General features: G+C 35.9%; 1 protein-coding gene across 17 annotated transcripts in view; it reads left to right on the top strand.

Annotated features, from left to right (window-relative positions):
- Positions 1–13,611, top strand: part of PPIG (peptidylprolyl isomerase G) — a 59,597-nt gene extending 45,986 nt beyond the window's left edge. For 16 of the 17 annotated variants that reach the window (XM_066233808.1, XM_066233791.1, XM_066233802.1 and 13 more), the window contains 5 exons: positions 2,115–2,325; positions 3,076–3,261; positions 4,485–4,572; positions 7,703–7,839; positions 8,021–13,611. In XM_066233808.1, coding sequence (XP_066089905.1) covers positions 2,115–2,325; positions 3,076–3,261; positions 4,485–4,572; positions 7,703–7,839; positions 8,021–9,131 — 1,733 coding nt within the window. In that variant the 3' untranslated portion in view covers positions 9,132–13,611. The remainder of the gene's footprint in view (positions 1–2,114; positions 2,326–3,075; positions 3,262–4,484; positions 4,573–7,702; positions 7,840–8,020) is intronic. The other variant, XM_066233807.1, reaches the window with a different exon arrangement.
- Positions 13,612–18,762: the final 5,151 nt, after the last annotated feature.

The following is an 18,762-nucleotide window of genomic DNA, read 5'->3' as shown; positions in this document are numbered from 1 at the left end:
TCACTGGCAGGGTGCTGTGGGAGCATGATAGAGACAATACTAGAAATCCAAATTCTCTACTTTGTCTCTGCTGACATAGCTGAGCGGGAGTAGGTGAACCTTTCCTTTTCCGTATATTTGCTTAGAGTAGAGCAGACATTAGAAACAATTTTATTTTTTAATGTTTTATTTTTTTAGTCTGCTAAATCATCCTTTCCTAGTCCTTTGTCTAGAGAGAGCTTTTCTGGAGGCTTCAAAAGCATTTACTCATTGGTGTTTCCGAGTTGCAGGCTTCTCCAGCATGAAATCTAGGATATATGGCAGGCAAATTGAAAACTACCATGTCATCCTCCAGAGATCTCTGGCCACTCTGCCTTCTTTTTACCTTTCAGAGGCTTTTTATGTTTGTTTGTTTGTATTATGTGTAGGCTTTCTACTTCCACACGATGGGAAAAAAGTAGATTTACAGTCGTAAGTACACAAAACAGTTTATTCTTGTATTATTATTATTTATTGTATTATTTTTTCATACAAACAACTGTAAACTTACTTTTGCCCAAACCTATACTTAGCAGGAGGTTAGGGAGGGATAACTCTATTTCATGTTGTTCAGAATTGACTCATTCCTTTCTTGAAGCTTTTTACCTTATGTAAAAAATCTGCCCTTCTAAAATCTAGAATACTGTATATGCATCCTTAAATTACGCCTAAGAAGGACTTTATGGTTAACATTTTGTAAGTACTCTGCAGATATTTTCACAACCCTGTTTCTCATCCTAATATAATCAATTCTGCTATACTGCTTGTTTTGAAACATTTGTTCCATTTGATTGATATGTTAGAATACAATTTGAACATAACTGACTAGTTCTACGAAGCATTTCCACTTTACTTTTGATGGTATGCCTAAACTTGTAAGCAATTTATAGTCAGAATTTCTAGAAAAGTTAGTAAGTGTAGATTTCCCGATGCTCTTAGCCATTGAATTCAAACTTGTTGGTCTTACTTTCAAAATACATTGTAAACTCTGAGGGCAGAGTACATGTCTTTTAAAGTTAGTCTTAAAAGTTTTTTTGTTTTTGTTTTTAATAGATTCCAACACCATCTCCCTTTTTATTTCCTTGAGATTTATTTATTGAGCAGCCTAGGTCATTTTTCCTGAAGTGTTTCCCATTTTTATACATGTTTTATTTTACTGATTGCACCTGTATGTTGTGTAATGTATTCCTTCTGTATTTCTATTTCATATAACGTTGTAGTTCTATGTAATTTCACTTATTTATGTTAGTTACCTAGTCCTTAAAACATTTGAGTTTGGGGGCCTCTATTAAAATTATTACTTTCTCAACCCAAAGTAAAATTTTTATTTGAATTTTTTTTTTGTAGAGATCTCAAAATATGGTTATTAATCATTGGTAAGTCTTCTCTTCAACTAAAGCTAAATTTTTGTTTAAGATTTCTTTTATTGATTTCAAAGAGAGAGAAGAGAGAAGAGGGGGTTGAGCGAGAAATATCAACTCATAGTTGCTTCACTTTAGTTGTTCATTGGTTGCTTGTCACATGTGCCTTGACCGGGCAAGCCCAGGGTTTAGAACTGGTGATCTCAGCATTCCAGGTTGATGCTCTATCTGCTGCGCCACCACAGGCCAGGCAAAGATATATTTCTTAATCATTAGGGGATGTTCAGGTATGGAAACTTAAGCCCATGCTAATGGAATTGTTTGTTTTATTTGCATATTCATGTGAAGTATTTTTTCTGCTCTTTCTCTTGGTTCTATCTGCAGTCTTGATAAGAGAAAAAGTTGAACACTACAAGAAGATTAGAATCTGGGACTCTGAAATGTTTTTTTTTTAAAAAACAACCTGTTGCCAGATGTTGCCTAAAATTAATTTACTTTATTGTTTTAGATTTACCTGTTATGTTTTCAGAATTCTTTGATTTAACAGATGAAACTGACCTATGAATCTGGAGACCTGGATTCTAATCCTGACTCCTGACTCCTTTCCTGTCCTATCTGTTCAAAAGTAGATGGCTGAACTAGGTCTGAAATACTGGACTTAGAAAATATACATTTCCCCTTACAAAATTTGTCTAAAAAGTGTCGACCAAAAACCCTTTTTTTTCTTTATGAAAGCTAAGAAAGAAGAAAAGAAAAGGCATAAGTCATCCTCCTCCTCATCATCATCCAGTGACTCAGATAGCTCAAGTGATTCTCAGTCCTCTTCTGATTCTTCTGATTCTGAAAGTGCTTCTGGCGAGAAATCAAAAAAAAGAAAAAAGAAACATAGAAAAAATTCCCGAAAACATAAGAAAGAAAAGAAGAAGCGAAAGAAAAGCAAGAAAAGGTCTTAATTTTACTTTTTAATACTAGCTTTATATTCTAATTCCCGTAAATAAATCTGTTGGGATTTTGTATCAATTATATGGGAACATTATAATAGAAACATTTTATAGCGTTAAGTATAAGACTATTTTGACGTTCTATGGTCTATAGATTAAATTTGGGCACATTCATTTCCATGTTCAACAGAACATTCAGTTTATTTTGTCTGAACACAATGAAATTATGCTTTGGTTTTATAGGTTTGTATTTAGGGAAAGAATATGGTATTGAGAATTGTCAGAAACCAATGATGGTTTTCTGTAGCCGTCTCTTGCTGTTTTGTCTTTCATTTCCTTTGCATAAGGGCATAAGGACAGAAAGTACATGTCACTGTTTAATTTTTTTCCATTTTGTCTGAAATAACATGTTTTTACTAAAACTTGTCTTTATAGGCCTATTGCCTCTAAAGCAACTACTTTCTTTAGCTGCGTTTTAAATTATCTTAAGTTTATCAGAGTACATTGCCCACAGTTTCAATTGAGAGCCTATTTTAGTGGGAAATATTATTTCAGAATATGACACAGAAACATGATTTTAATTTTTGGTCGGTTGGTTGGTCATAAAAATAAATTGCATCTTTCCCATGTAATTGCATTTGGGGGGGGTACAGGATGGTGTATATATTGTGACGTCTTGAAAGAAATACCAACAATTGAAATTTTAGGGTAGATACATAGTAACTGAATGAAACTTGTTTTCTGTTTCTGTTAAGCGCATCAAGTGAAAGTGAGGCTGAAAATGTTGATGCACAACCGCAGTCTACTGTCCGTCCAGAAGAGATCCCTCCTATACCTGAAAATAGATTTCTAATGAGAAAAAGTCCTCCTAAAGCTGATGAAAAAGAAAGAAAAACCAGAGAAAGAGACAGGGAAAGAGAGTGGTATGTGAATGTGCACAGGTATATCTTATAGAGTGCCCCTCAGTCTTTACCGTAATCTCTTCTTTTTAAAAAAATGTTTCTTATTTTAGATTATTTCATTTGTGACTTTGTCCCAAGATAGAAATCTTTTTTAAATGGTGTGATGTTCATAAAGCTCCTTTTTGCTAACCACATAGTTAAAAGATTAAATTAATTCAAACAGATTTTGAATAAAAGTTAAAAAAAAAGGCACTACAAATGCCAAAAAAATATGTGGAATTCTAAACCAATTCCATTAACAAGCAAGATAAATGTTTTACTGTTATTTGTGTACATTACATTTTTAAGCAAGTAAAAACCTTTTTTATTTTCTTTGATAGGGTAAAATGCCGTTTTCCTGCATGATTTATAGTATTTTGGTAATGAAAATTGATTTCATGTCATATACTTTCAAAGTTTTTCTATATAAAATGTTGAGGTCTTCTTATTTATGATCAGATGTATGTTATAAGAGCAATATTTGGAACAGTCCCTCTTTATTTTTATAATACAGTAAAAATATAAAAGTAAGTCTTAGTTATTTTAATATTGATGAGTCAGACTTCTTTTTCCTCAAGTAAGGGTGTTTCTCAGGAAGTAAATATTAAAGAGAAAATGTTTGAACTACTTTAGAATGAACTTTTCAAATATAACTTAGGGTTCACTCATTATTTGAAAATAGTTTTTCTTTTTGGTATAAACATTTTGCTAATTCAAACTAGCTTTTTTCTGCTTAATTCACATTAATTACACTTCTCTATAGTTTTACTTCCAGTGAACAACAGTTCATAAGATAATAAGGAACTTCGGAATAAGATAGTTTTAAAACTATTCTCTTAAGTATATAGTGTACTCTTCTACATTGATTTTCCTTAGCACTATCAAGTTAACATCATCTTAGTAATGATTACATAACAATATTTCTCAACAGGACACAGTTGGAATTTTGGGAGCATAATAGATCTTCATCCTAATGCATTATGGGATTTTAGCATTCCTGACTCCTGGATATTTAGTACCAGTATCATCACTGTTGTTACTGACAGTTGTAAATATGCTCCCATACTTTTCCAGATACATACTAGGAATTGATAACATTCTTGCTTGAGAACCATGGATTATATATAAGATTTTAAATTTACTACCTTAGATCAGTAAAGTTTTATTCCCCAGATTTATTTTTATGAAATAATGTTTTAATTTTTCGCTTTGCTTTCTTCTAGTAATCCACCTAACTCCCAGCCCCCTTCATACCAGAGGCGACTTTTAGTAACTAGGTCTGGCAGGAAAATTAAAGGAAGAGGACCAAGGGTAGGTGATTCTTTTCTTATAAATCCTAATGGTATTGCATTTATCTTAAAATAGTTTTAGGGTTTCTTCAATATTTTACATGTAAGTAACTAAAATTTAGAGAATATGTGGATATTGAATTGTTATGTTCTCTTTTCATAGTAACTTGTGTTAGTACTTCCAAACTGAAAATCCATGGGATGTTAATGGATTTTACATGTACATGGTGTAAAGCAGGTGTCCCTAAACTTTTTACACAGGGGGCCAGTTCACTGTCCCTCAGACTGTTGGAGGAGCACCACAAACAGTACTCCTCTCACCACCAATGAAAGAGGTGCCCCTTCCAGAAGTGCGGCGGGGGCCGGATAAATGGCCTCAGGGGGCCGTAGTGTAAAGTGAGATCAAAATCTTTCCTATGCCCCGTGTTACTTCCTGACCACTGTATCTCTTCTCATTAAAAATTAACTCTTAATTTTATATTTCATTCTAAATGTCTACTGTGTTTTCAGAATTTTAGAAATTTGGCTATACTTAATATATTATTTTTTATTCCTACTCATTCCTCATCCATTTCAGTTTATCTTCTACCATTCTGCTGCAAATAGCACTTAGAGTTTGGTCAGCTGCACGTCACAAAATCCAGTGCATTCTTTCTATCTTCGTCTTACTTCATCTCTCTGCTTGTAATACTCTTTTCACTTTGCTTCCACTGTCTTTTCTTCTTATCCTCTGGCCAGTCTATCTTGAATTTTCCAGTGCCAGTTCATACTCTTCTACCCCACTTTTAAATACTGTAATATCTCAGGGTTCCAGCTCTTCTCATTTTGCTTATGCTGCTTAGACAGTCTCATCACTTGCATGACTTCAGCAGCTATGCTGATAACTCAAATTTTTATCTCTTCTCACCAAAGCTTATTTGACAGCCATTTAGTTGCTTAATGGGCACCTTAAACTCAGTACATACAGTGTTGACCATAAGCACTTTGTCTTCAGACCAGATTATCCTTTAGATTCCTGTTCTTGTGACAGACACTACCACCTGTGCAGTCACTTAAACCTGAAGCCCAAGAGTTATTTTGTTTTTCCTGCCTTAGATATCTTATTCATCCCCAGATCCTCTCAGTCTAACCTCCTAAGTACTCTGAAACCCAGCTGCTTCTCTCAAGCTCTACTCCAGTTGTATTAACTTCTTATATATTCTCACAACAGTAAATAGCTTTCTAACTGTGTACTCATGACAGTTCTCAAACTTTCTTGTCTTAAGACTTCTTTATACTTTTAAAAACTGAGGACTCAAAAGAACTTTTTTTTGATGTGGATTATATCCATCAATATTTACTTTTAGAAATTAAAACTGAGAAGTATTTAAAACACAAGACCACAGGGGTTGACAAAAGTAGGCCTTTTCTACTCTGTGATAATGAAAGTGAATAAGGCAAATAATGTGATGATATGAAAATAGTTTTTTGGTTTTTTTTCTTTTTACACAGACAGAGAGAGAGTCAGAGAGAGGGACAGATAGGGACAGACAGGAACGGAGAGAGATAAGAAGCATCAATCATTAGTTTTTCGTTGCAACGCCTTAGTTGTTCATTGATTGCTTTCTCATATGAGCCTTGACCGCGGGCCTTCAGCAGACCAAGTGACCCCTTGCTCGAGCCAGTGACCTTAGGTCCACGCTGGTGAGCTTTTGCTCAAACCAGATGAGCCTGTGCTCAAGCTGGCGACCTAGGGGTCTCGAACCTGGGTCCTCCTCATCCCATTCCAACGCTCTATCCACTGCGCCACCACCTGGTCAGGCATGAAAATAGTTTTAACCTTACAGATCCTCTGAGTCTTGGGATCCCTACATCATATTTTGAGAACCACTGATCTAATTATTTCTGTAAATAGTATGTAGAACAATCACTAAAAAACAAAAAACTGATTATGTCACTCCTTTGTCATTGACTTTATAATAAATCCAAAATGTCATCATGGCTTACAAGATCGCACAAAACTTATCCTTGTTTACCTCATCACGATTATCAAGTACTGCTTTCCGTTGCAGTTTTTGTCTTTAGCCACGTTGATCTATCTTCTGATTATTTCTAAAACATGCTATCTCTTCCTACCTTCAAACATGGTATATTTCGTATGCCTCACATGTTCTTCTGCACCCTCATTACCTCTTTTTCCTTACCCTTGTCTAGGTTAACTCCTCATGCATATTCTTTAGTTCTTAGCTTTTAATTATCATTTAACTTCCCTACTTTTTCTCCATACTAGGTCAGATATTTGTTACATATTCTCTGAGCACCTTTTACTTCCTTTTTTACATTCATTCTAATTGTGGCTGAATATATCCTTAAATTTGTGATTATGTGTCTGTCTCTGTGTTCTCCTGGCCTTGTAGAATATAAATTCCAAGACAGCAAAATCAGATACATCTTCATTTACTAAATTTTCCTCAAATATGTGGTGTAATGGTTGGCTATCCTAAGAGTTGTGTTAATACTGGTTGAATAAATGAGCATGTCTGCATTTACTCAGTTTTTTCATAATATGGGAATTGTTTTGAAACATCAAGAAGATATTATTCCACGTTGGAACTTAGCAACTTGTCAGGGTTCCTGCACCTGTTATGCTTTAGCATCACTTAAATAGGACAGTTCCATAGAGACGATGTCAGTGGCTAGAGTTTCTGTGGTTAATGCTTCTTATTTGGAACTTAAAGTAGGACTATTTGAAGTAGTTCTACGTCATTGGTTTCCTACATGAAAATTGAGAAATTTTAGTTATTTTAGGAGGCATAGAAATATCAGATATTTTGGTTGAACTTAAAAATACATATACTTTAGCTGTGGTATAATATTTTTAAAATTTATTTATTGGGATGACATTGGATTACAAAATCATATAGGTTTCAAGTGTACAACTCAAATCAACACCTTTGACACACCGTGTCATGTACCCTCCACCCCAAGCAAAATTTCTTTCTGTTCCCATTCCCCACCCCTTTGCCTACCCTCACCTACAACCACCATCCGGTCCCCCTTCCCTCTGGCTATTGCCATCCTATTTTCTGTGTCTACATGCTTTAAGTATGTATATTTTTTGGCTAGTCTCTTCATTTTATATGTTAATATTTTTCCCTTTTTGTTTTCCTAAGCGTTATCGAACTCCATCTAGATCCAGATCAAGGGATCGTTTCAGACGTAGTGAGACTCCTCCACATTGGAGGCAAGAAATGCAAAGAGCTCAAAGAATGAGAGTATCAAGTGGTGAAAGATGGATCAAAGGGGATAAGTAAGATTTAACTATATTTCAAATGTAATGACAAGTATTTTTTTGCTATTGTACATAAAGTTATTTATAGCCATTTTAATTGTTTCTGGATATCTTAGGGGAAATAGAATATCATTATAGCTAATAATAGACACCAGTCTTAATAAAATTTCAATAAATCTATTTTTTTTTTATTTTTTAGGAGTGAGTTAAATGAAATTAAAGAAAATCAAAGAAGCCCAGTTAGAGTAAAAGAGAAGAAAATTACTGATCACAGGCATGTGTCTGAGAGTCCAAATAGAAAAAGTGAAAAGGAAAAGAAAGTTAAAGACCATAAATCTAACAGCAAAGAGAGAGACATCAGAAGAAATTCAGAAAAGGATGACAAGTATAATAAAAACAAGGTGAAGAAAAGGGCTAAATCTAAAAGTAGGAGTAAAAGCAAAGAGAAATCAAAGAGTAAGGAAAGGGATACAAAGCATCATAGACATGAAGAAAAGAAGATGAGGTCAAGGAGTAAAGAAAAGGATCATGAGAATGCTAAAGAAAAAGAAAAGTCTGAATCTAAAGGAAAAGATCAAGAGAGGAGTAGAAGTAAAGAGAAGTCTAAACAGTTAGAATCTAAAAGTAATGAGCATGATCATAATAAAAGTAAAGAAAAGGATAGACATGCACAGTCTAGGAGTAGAGAGCATGATACAACTAAAAGCAAACACAGTTACAATAGTAGGACAAGGGAACGAAGCAGAAGTAGGGACAGGAGCAGAAGAGTGCGATCCCGAAGCCATGACCGAGATCGCAGCAGAAGCAAGGAGTACCACAGATACAGGGAACAGGAGTACAGGAGAAGAGGAAGATCACGGAGCCGAGAGAGAAGAGCAACGCCGGGAAGATCGAGAAGTAAAGACAGAAGGAGAAGGAGGAGAGATTCATGGAGCTCAGAGAGAGAAGAAAGTCAAAGCAGAAACAAAGAGAAATATAGAAACCAAGAAAGTAAGAGTTCACACAGAAAAGAAAATTCTGAGGGTGAGAAGAGAGTGTACTCTAGAAGTCGTGATCATAATAGTTCAAATAATAACAGGGATAAAAAGGCTGAAAGAGAGCCAAGTCCATTCTCAAAAATAAAACAAAGTAGTCAGGACAATGAATTAAAGTTCTCCACATTGAAAAATAAGGAGGATGAGAAGACCAGGTCCTCAGTGGAAAAAGAAAACCAAAAATCAAAGGGTCAAGAAAACGACCATGTACATGATAAAAATAAAAAATTTGATCATGAATCAAGCCCTGGAACAGATGAAGACAAAAGTGGATGAGTGAGTTGTATAACTTCTTATTTCCATTCTGTCTCGAGTTTTAAGTTTTAGAGACTTGGTGAAGAATCTCCTTTATGTTGTTTCTCTTTTTATTGTTTTTTGATTGTTTTATGTTTGTCTTTTTTTTTTTTATGTGGACTTTATTGAGTTGATCTTTTGATAATCTGCAACCTGGATAATTTGTACTGCTAAAGTTTTAATAAACTTGAAATGAGAAAACACTTTGGTGTAATACTGCGTGCTATGTTTCACTATTTCGTGTATACATTTTTGTGTTGCAACAATCAGCCAATAGCAAACATAATACTCTATACCCTCATTTGTGTGATCAGCTGGAAACAAGCATAACTGATTGTTGGAATACATTGTTACAAAAGCTTGTGTTTCTCATGATTAAAGTAACTTTAGAAGCCACTAGATAGAAAAAGTTATGTAAAGATTTTCTGAATGGATTTATAATAGAGGCTTGCAGCAGCAGCTTTTAATTATGCAGAAGCAGGATCCTAATAACTTGAGATCTTAAGTCATCACTTTCAATTTTATAGTAATTTGTGCTTTAAAATAGATATTTATTTATATTGCACTTCATATGCTGTTCTTTATAGTTCCACTTGTAGCTTGTTTCATATTAATATTTTCCATGTCTAGTTTTACTTAACTATCTATAAAAATTGGGTATTTTTTCAGTTGATGTACTGATTGAGCTTGACTTGCTGTTATACAGCGTTTGACAAGTAACCTTGGAAGGTCAGATTGTGATTTTCAATCTATGTTGTTTTTGGTCTGAAGAGATTAAACTTTTGCTTTTCAAAAACATTGTTTTATTATCTTCTCCAAAATGGGAAAAAAAATTCTCACTAAAGCATATCACTCGTGAAATTATTTAAGTTAGATTCTAAAAGTTGTTAGTATTGACACGTTAACTTCCAGGATTTCTTTTTTGGCCACTGACCTATATGGAGTTGAGTGTTAACTCCGCATGCTTTTTTTTTTTTTTTTAACTTAAATTGACTTCTCTACTTTTCATAGCTGTGAGTTTCAAATTACAAGAAACTGCATCTTTTCTATATATGTATCACAGTAGGCTATAGCATGTTTATGACTCTGGGTTCTTTCTATTCAGGTGGTTTATATCATTACTGTTAACATTATTTTAACTGGGCATGTATCACATTACCATGTAGAATAGAAAATTGCAAAATTTGATAGCTTACAGAGTTAAAGATGAAAGATATCTAAAGTCCATTTAGAATTTTATGTGTTATATACTGCTATTTTTGTGATGTGTAGCCTTTTATTCTGTAGTTTCTCTTCTAAATAAAATACTGAACATCCAGCAAACACAAAATCCTGCCTCATTTGAAAAGAAATTTCAGAATTCCAATTAATAGTAGCTTCTAGAGTGTTTTGTACTTTAATATTTGTAAAGATAGCATCAACTCTATTACCAAGACAGCTTCTTGGTAAACCCAGTAGCTACTAAATACTGTTTGTACTGAGCAAACCACTGCTTAACATATTTCCCATTATTAATACATTAATGATACATAGATATTTATGGTAGCTGTTTGCATAATGAATACGGTAATGGTTGTGCAATTGTTTGGAATATCTTGAAATAAATATCCATAGTGGAGTCTTTATAATTTTTTCCCCCTGATTATAAAAGTAGTAAATGTTTATGATAATTCAGGGTGATTGATTCCTTTGAAACTTTGACTATACTCCCACTCTAGGGATAATTGGATCTGGAGTGCCCAAGCTATTATGTAGTATATTTTAAAACAGTTATTATTTGTTTTAAATTCAGTAAATTGCACTTTTAAACTATTTGTTATAAACTATTTGAGCTTCAAGAAAGGTGCTATTTAAGAAAGGTCCTGTGTTGTTTTTTTAATATAACTGTTTATTACAGGTCCTGTAATAAAGTTATATTTTAAAAAAAACCTATGATAAGACAACATACTTTTATGTTGTCTGATGACCCAGAGCTTTATCTACTAAGAATTATAGGCAAGTAACAATAGGGGGAAAAGTTCAATAATTTCTATAAGTAGTATTCTTTTATTTTGGTTATCAGAAGAGCAACTCCATGCTAAACATTTACAGGTCTTTTTTTTTAATTAAAAAAAGCTTTATAAGCTATTTTATAAGCAGATGATGGCAAAGGAGATGAGAGATGACAGCTAGATATTATATTCACAATATAAAGAACATTTAGAAAATGATTAAAAAGCATTTACTGTTCCTCAAGTCTTCCTTTGCATTCAGATAGCACACAGCTCAAACGATCCTCTCCTCTCACTACATTTGTAATCACTGTATCACCTGTAGTTATTTGAACACACTCAGTTTTCCTAGAAGTCAAGCTACTTAATACCTTGTCTTTGATTTTATAGTTATGTCTGAGTTTATAATTGTCCTCAAAGTATCTTTGACTTAATACCTGTTAAAGATACTTAAATTAGTTTGTCTTTATTGCTTGATTGGTAATATCGGAAAAATTTATTCATAAATATTTCAAGTGAACACTTTTTCTGGGTAAACCTTCTGCCACAGAAATTGACACAACAGAATGATTTATACTAAATGAGCAGTAGAGAAGCTGCTGGGTTGCTTTAAAACATTTTTAAGTTATTATATAGTTGGAGTTCCTACATTAGACCATTGTAGTTTCTAAGCTTCTTAAAGTCTTCGCCGAAGTTTCAAAAATTTGACTGATAAATCTTTGCACAGTGTGATATTCACATTGGCTTTGCTGAATTCCATTTGATTCTTGTACGCAATGGAAGATAGGCAACTGAAAAGTAAAAACTTCATAATATAGACAGGAACACATTGGGTTTCTGATATTTTGAGTAGTGGTATTAGCTAGTAATTTCAGATTAGTATATGAAACGAGTTAGTATGTTTTTTAGTAAGCAGTTTATTGTGCTTCACTCTGGCAATTTTTTTCATCCCACTTTGAACCTTTACTAAATTTCTATAGAAACCTGTTCCCTTTACTTTTGCCAGAAAGTACTTTAATTATGTACCATATAGTTGATTGTAATAAACAAAAATGGGTCTTTTTCTTTCTCCTTTTGGTCATGTTGACTTTAATTAGTGTAGTAGTCATATATTTAGAATGAATAAAGTCTCCAAGGATTGCAAGTTTATAACCTGTTATTATGAAAAGATATGTTTTGTTACAGATACTTTAAAAATGTAATAAAAATAAGCTCCAGGAAAATACAGCACTGGCTGACCCCTGCCTATAGTGGGCCTTCCAGCTGCCTTTAAAGGATTCAGACAAAGGCTGTGTTGGGTCACAAGAAGTAAATATTAAAGGAAAAGAAAAAATCAAATTAACAAATTCCATCAGCAAGGTGGGACAAGGGAGTTTTTGAGGCATAGGAGGGAGTGATTGGGGTTGATTTGTGTTTTGCCCCTTTTCCCTTAAAGCAGATTTCTGTTTACCAAAAGCACATGCTGTATATTTAATTCCTTTTTATGTGTTTATAGTGTTTTGAAGGGTTGATAAATGCCTTGGATATTTGTATATGGGGATGTTAAAAGTTGTGGCTGCTCCCTTTCTGGAAGGGAAAAACAAATGAAGTTAATGCACTTCTTTTCCTAGCTCAAAGTCACTGTGATGTATATTTTTTTAATGAAATTTAGGAATAAAGCTCTTGTCAACAATTGTAAAGTGTTTCAGAATGCTGCTTCTCTTATCATTAGTAACTGTTAAGCTGTTCTCTGCAAACTGCATTTTACAAAATTTAAACTCAAACTATCAACTTTTATAGTTAAATGTTGTATTAAACTATACTATAATAAACAGTTTGTTTTGTATTTTTAAAATTATTGTGGTATTATTTCAACTTTATTTTTATTAAAAACTAAATAATGAAGATAAATCAACTAAAATATACTTTTATTTTACCCATGGGGATATAGAATTTGTATTAGGAATGAACTGGGCAGAGTATAACAATACTGATCTTTAAGAATTTAGCAGTGATGATGCCCAGAAGTTTAGGAATAAGTCCTAGTGTAAATGATGCTTTTGATTGTAATGTGTCTTTGTGTCAGCAAACTTTTAAGGTTACACTTGGAATTTACCATCTCGTAGAAAAGTCCATTTGCTTTTTAATTCCTCCAGATTTCTCAGCATTGGGAACACTGTATTATATCTTTTGCCTGCCTGTTTTAATATAACACTGTTTGTAAAGCCATATAAATGTTAATTGACTTGTAAGAAAAATCTCTTCTAATTTTTGGTTTCTTATTTAGGTTTTGTTTTGTTTTTGTTTTAATTTAGATTTTAAAAAAATTCTGACCATCCAGTGATTTATATGTATTAACAGGTGAATATTATTAAACTTTCAAACTCTGGAGTGTTTCTTAAATGCTTCATTTAGCCAGGAAGAAATGTGAGATGTGAGTGCTTTATCATATGGACTGTGCAAATTGTGTATTAAAACACTTTTAGTATCAATTTGCTTTTTCTATTTTCATTGCTTTCTAGATTTCTTTTCTAAACATTTCCTGATCCAATACTGTATTTTCTTTTATTTTTAGATTCTGGTTTACACCTTTTTCTCCCCTCAAAGTCCTCAGGACTCAAAATGTCTTGGTTCTAGTTTACATCTTTGCCACAAATTTTAGGTATGGGTTTCTTTTATCAAAGTAGAAATCAGCAGTTGCTTCCACTGCTCTGAGTGCATTTGTCATTCCATTCTTTACACTGAAATGTTTGTGGTTGATTTTAAAACCTTTTTTTGTGACAAACAGAAATGGATAGATAGGGACAGACAGACAGGAAGGGAGAGAGATGGGAAGCATCAGTTCTTTGTTGTGAACCTTAGTTCCTTGATGGTTTTCTCATGTGCCTTGGGGGCTGGGGGCTACAGTAGACAGAGTGACCCCTTGCTCAAAAGCCAGCAACCTTAGGCTCAAGCTAGTGAGCTTTACTCAAACCAGATGAGCCCGCGCTCAAACCAGTGTCCTCGGGGTTTCAAACCTGGGTCTTCCGCGTCCCAGTCTGATGCTCTATCCACTGCACCACCACCTGGTCAAGCTAGCCTTATTTTTAATGTGCTTAACTCAAATGTGTGTTAGGGAGGAAAAGCTAGTAATGTCTTTTTTTTTTTTTTTTAGATTCTATTCATTTTTGAGAGAGGAGACAGAAAAGGGGGGGAGGAGCAGAAAGCATCAGCTCCCATATGTGCCTTGACCAGGCAAGCCCGGAGTTTTGAACCAGCGACCTCAGCGTTCCAGGTCGACATTTTTACCCATTGCGCCACCACAGGTTAGGCCACTAGTAATGTCTTTAGTGTTTTATGTTATCTTCTCTGCTAAGTTGGTCATAAAACATTTATACAATTGACCATTTTGTAGAAACTTGTTTCCTGTTTTATAATTTGAAGATAACTTGACCTAATACTAGTCATCACCCCTATATACTTTCTAAAACAATGTCAAAGAAAGGATATATGACAAGTGGTTCCCAGACATTGTGCCTTTGCATGGCAATCCATGGCCAAAAAATAAAAGTACCCCAACAGTTCTATTAAATAGTTAAGTTCAAGTAACTAAACATGTCCTAACAACTTGGTGACTATGTGAAAAATATATTTCCCTCTTACTTAAACAGTTACTAATGGGATGTGTGCACCTTAGTCATTGTGCTACTCAAACCTTGGAATCAGCCTGACCAGGCGGTGGTGCAGTGGATAGAGCATCAAACTGAGATGTCTAGGACTCAGGTTCAAGACCCTGAGGTCACCAGCTTGAGTGCAGGCTCATCTGGTTTGAGCAAAAGCTCACCAGCATCTTGGACCCAAGGTTGCTGGCTCGAGCAAGGGATTACTCAGTCTGCTGAAGGCCTGCGATCAAGGCACACGTGAGAAAGCAATCAATGAATAAGGTGTCGCAATGCGCAACAAAATAAAAACTAACGATTGATGCTTCTCATCTCTGTTCCTGTTTGTCCCTGTCTCCCTCTCTCTGACTCTGTCTCTTAAAAAAAAACAACACCTTGGAATCAGATTGGATGCCATCACCCTTTTATACTGTTCTGTGTCGTACTTGCATTTTATCCCAACAACTGCTGAAGACCTAGGTTTATGAAGACAGGATGTCATCAGAAGTGATGGCATATCCAATATATTGAAACTGATCTTAAGCTAGTAATACCTAGAGCTCTACAGATATTATATATTGTTTCCCTTAAAATTTTTTAAAATACCACTTGTGCCATTGTGAGTTCACCATGGTCCCTTAGATACGTTGTCACAAATTGGGAATCAACTGTATTCAGTGTTGTTTTTTTTCAATATTCAATTGCACTACTAGTCTTTTAACAGGATTTGTTTAACTTGGGATCCATAAATCAAGAAATTATGGTTCAGAATGGTGGCTTTGTTTACAGAATCATGCCGTTTTTAAAAAGTTTAGGTGGCCATCCTCATCCCAGATAGATTTAATCAGACTCTTGGGTATGGGCTAGAGTCACTGCCCTGGTAGCCTATGAGGGTGTTGTGGAAGTCCCAAAGTTACATGCAGAATGGGGGAGGAGGAAAAATTGTACACCCTGCTGCTCAAGGAGCTGTAAGTGTTACCAGAAACCCAGAGCGGATCATGACTTCAAATATTTTTGCTATAAGACTTGGTCCCTGAGAGAATGGTAGTCTGTGTAACGTGTATAATCAGCATTCTCATTTGTAGAAATCTCTCAGAGGTACTCTGATGAAAATAGGAAACAAGGCTGTTGCAGAAATTCATAGTAGCAAAGACTGGAGATCATATCTATTGGTATGCCACTGGTTGAACAAATTGGTACATTTATGCAAAAGAAGACTATGCCAGCTGGGGGAGAAAATGGTCTTGAACCCTGGTTGGGTAGATTGGTTGGCTAGAGCATTGTCCTGACACCAAAATTGCTGGTTTGATCCCATCAGGACACATGAAAAAATCAACCAATGAATGCATGATTAAATAGAACAAATTTACATTTCTCTCTCCCTACCTCTCTACTTCTCCCTTCCCCACCCTCCATTTCTGTTTCTCTAAAATCATTTTTAAAATTTTTTACTGAGGGTTTTTATATACTGAGCTGTGATCTCTAGGATATATTAACTGAAAAAAGTAAGATTGCTTTATGCAAGAGTAAAATGCAAACATGTATTTGCTTATTTTAAAAACAATAGGCGGCCGTGGCCGGTTGGCTCAGCGGTAGAGGGTCGGCCTGGCGTGCGGGGGACCTGGGTTCGATTCCCGGCCAGGGCACATAGGAGAAGCGCGCCCATTTGCTTCTCCACCCCCACTCCCTCCTTCGTCTCTCTCTCTTCCCCTCCCGCAGCCAAGGCTCCATTGGAGCAAAGCTGGCCCGGGCGCTGGGGGGCTTCTTGGCCTCTGCTGCAGGCACTAGAGTGGCTCTGGTTGCGGCCGAGTGACGCCCCGGAGGGGCAGAGCATCGCCCCCTGGTGGGCAGAGTGTCGCCCCTGGTGGGCGTGCCGGGTGGATCCCGGTCGGGCGCATGTGGGAGTCTGTCTGACTGTCTCTCCCCGTTTCCAGCTTCAGAAAAATACAAAACAAACAAACAAACAAAAAAAACAATAGGCAGCCTGACCTGGCGGTGGTGCAGTGGATAGAGTGTCGGACTGGGATGCGGAAGACCCAGGTTCGAGACCCTGAGGTTGCCAGCTTAAGTGAGGGCTCAAAGCTTGAGCCCAAGGTCGCTGGCTCGAGTAAAGAGTTACTCGGTCTGCTGTAGCCCACAGTCAAGGCACGTATGAGAAAGCAGTCAATGAACAATTAAGGTGTTGCAGTGCGCAACAAAAAACTAATTGATGCTTCTCATCTCTCCGTTCCTGTCTGTCTGTCCCTGTCTATGCCTCTCTCTGACCCTCTCTCTGTCTCTGTAAAATAAATAAAATAATAAAAAACAGCAAAGGACAACAATGAAAAGGTAACCTACTTTTTCTGGTGAGCAAGGGAGAAAATGATTGCAAATCATACCTGTTAGGGTATTAATATCCACAGTATGTAAAGAACAACTCAAAAAAAGCAATGGATGAAAAAACACTAAAGGACTTGAACATTTTTCCAGTGATAAATTCACATTAATAGGGAAATACAAATGGAAACTACAATGACAGTACCTCCTACCCATTAGGATAGCTACTATCTAAATATGTTAGTGAAGATGTGCACCCTTATGCAGTGTTGGGAACGTAAAGCGGTGCAGCTCATGGAAAACTATTTTAAATAGAATTGTCATCCAGCAATTCCACTTTTGAGCATATATCCAAAAGAATTTCAAAGCGATATCACACCAATGACTACAGCAGTGTTACAACACCAAGAGGTGAAGCGTCTGTTGAGGAAGGAATGGGTAAATTTTTGTTTTAATATCCAGTCTTTAAAAAAGAAGGAATTCTGACATGCTACAACATTAGATAAAGCTTGAAAACATTGTGGTAATGGAAATAAACCAGTCAAAGAAAGGCAAATACTGTACAGTTCTACCTAATGAGGCATCTAGAGTGGTCAAATTCATAGAAACAGTAAAATAGCAGGTCCCAAAATCTATGGGTATGTGGGAATGGAGAGTTGTTTAATGGGTGTATATATATAGTTTTAGCTTTGCAAAATGACAAGGTTCTAGAGATTAGACAACAATATGAATATATACTACTGACTGTACTCCTAAAAATGGCTAAGGTGGTAAAATTTATGTCCTGTGTTTTATACCACAGGGTAAAAAAAAGGGGAACGCAACTCATAAAAAGCCACTTAACTTGTATCGTTAGTTGCCTAGCTACATGTAGAAGAATTATCTCAACTGATCTTAAAACAGTAATTTGCATGTCTAGTGAGATACACTCTAGAACCACAAAGAAGCCATAAATTACATTAAGTAATATTGTTTGTAATAATATTGGTGGTGGTACTTAAAACTAAAATTTAAGTATTAAATGATAAATGCACAATTTTCTGAAAAGAAGTACTTCCACTGGAATATTCAGCTATAAAAAGTAATGAAGTGCTGATGATGGTACAACATGGATAAACCTTGAAAATATGCTAAATGAGCCTGACCAGGCAGTGGTGCAGTGTTTGGAGTGAAGGCCTGGGACACTGAGGACCCAGGTTTGAAACTCGAAGGTTGCCCTGGAGCGAGGGTTCATCCGGCTTTAGTGCAGGCTCACCATCTTGAGCACGGGGTCACTGGCTTGAGCATGGGATCACAGATGGCCCCAAGGTCGTTGGCTTGAAGCCCAAGGTCGCTGGCTTGAGTGAGGGACCACTGACTTGGCTGGAGCCTCCTAGTCAAAGCACATAAGAAAGCAATCAATGAACAACTAAGGTGCCGCAACTATGAGTTGATGCTTCTCATCTCACTCCCTATCTGTCTGCCTCTCAGTCACTAAAAAAAAGAAAAAGAGGGCCCTGGATGGTTGGCTCAGTGGTAGAGCATCGGCCTGGCAGGCAGGAGTCCCAGTTTCGATTCCCGGCCAGGGCACACAGGAGAAGCGCCCATCTGCTTCTCCACCCTTCCCCCTCTCCTTCCTATCTGTCTCTCTCTTCCCCTCCTGCAGCCAAGGCTCCATTGGAGCAAAGTTTGCCCGGGCGCTGAGGATGG

This window comes from Saccopteryx bilineata, chromosome 5 (assembly GCF_036850765.1).
Source record: "Saccopteryx bilineata isolate mSacBil1 chromosome 5, mSacBil1_pri_phased_curated, whole genome shotgun sequence".
Taxonomy (NCBI): Eukaryota; Metazoa; Chordata; class Mammalia; order Chiroptera; family Emballonuridae; genus Saccopteryx; species Saccopteryx bilineata.
This window is presented reverse-complemented; position numbering and strand designations above follow the sequence as displayed.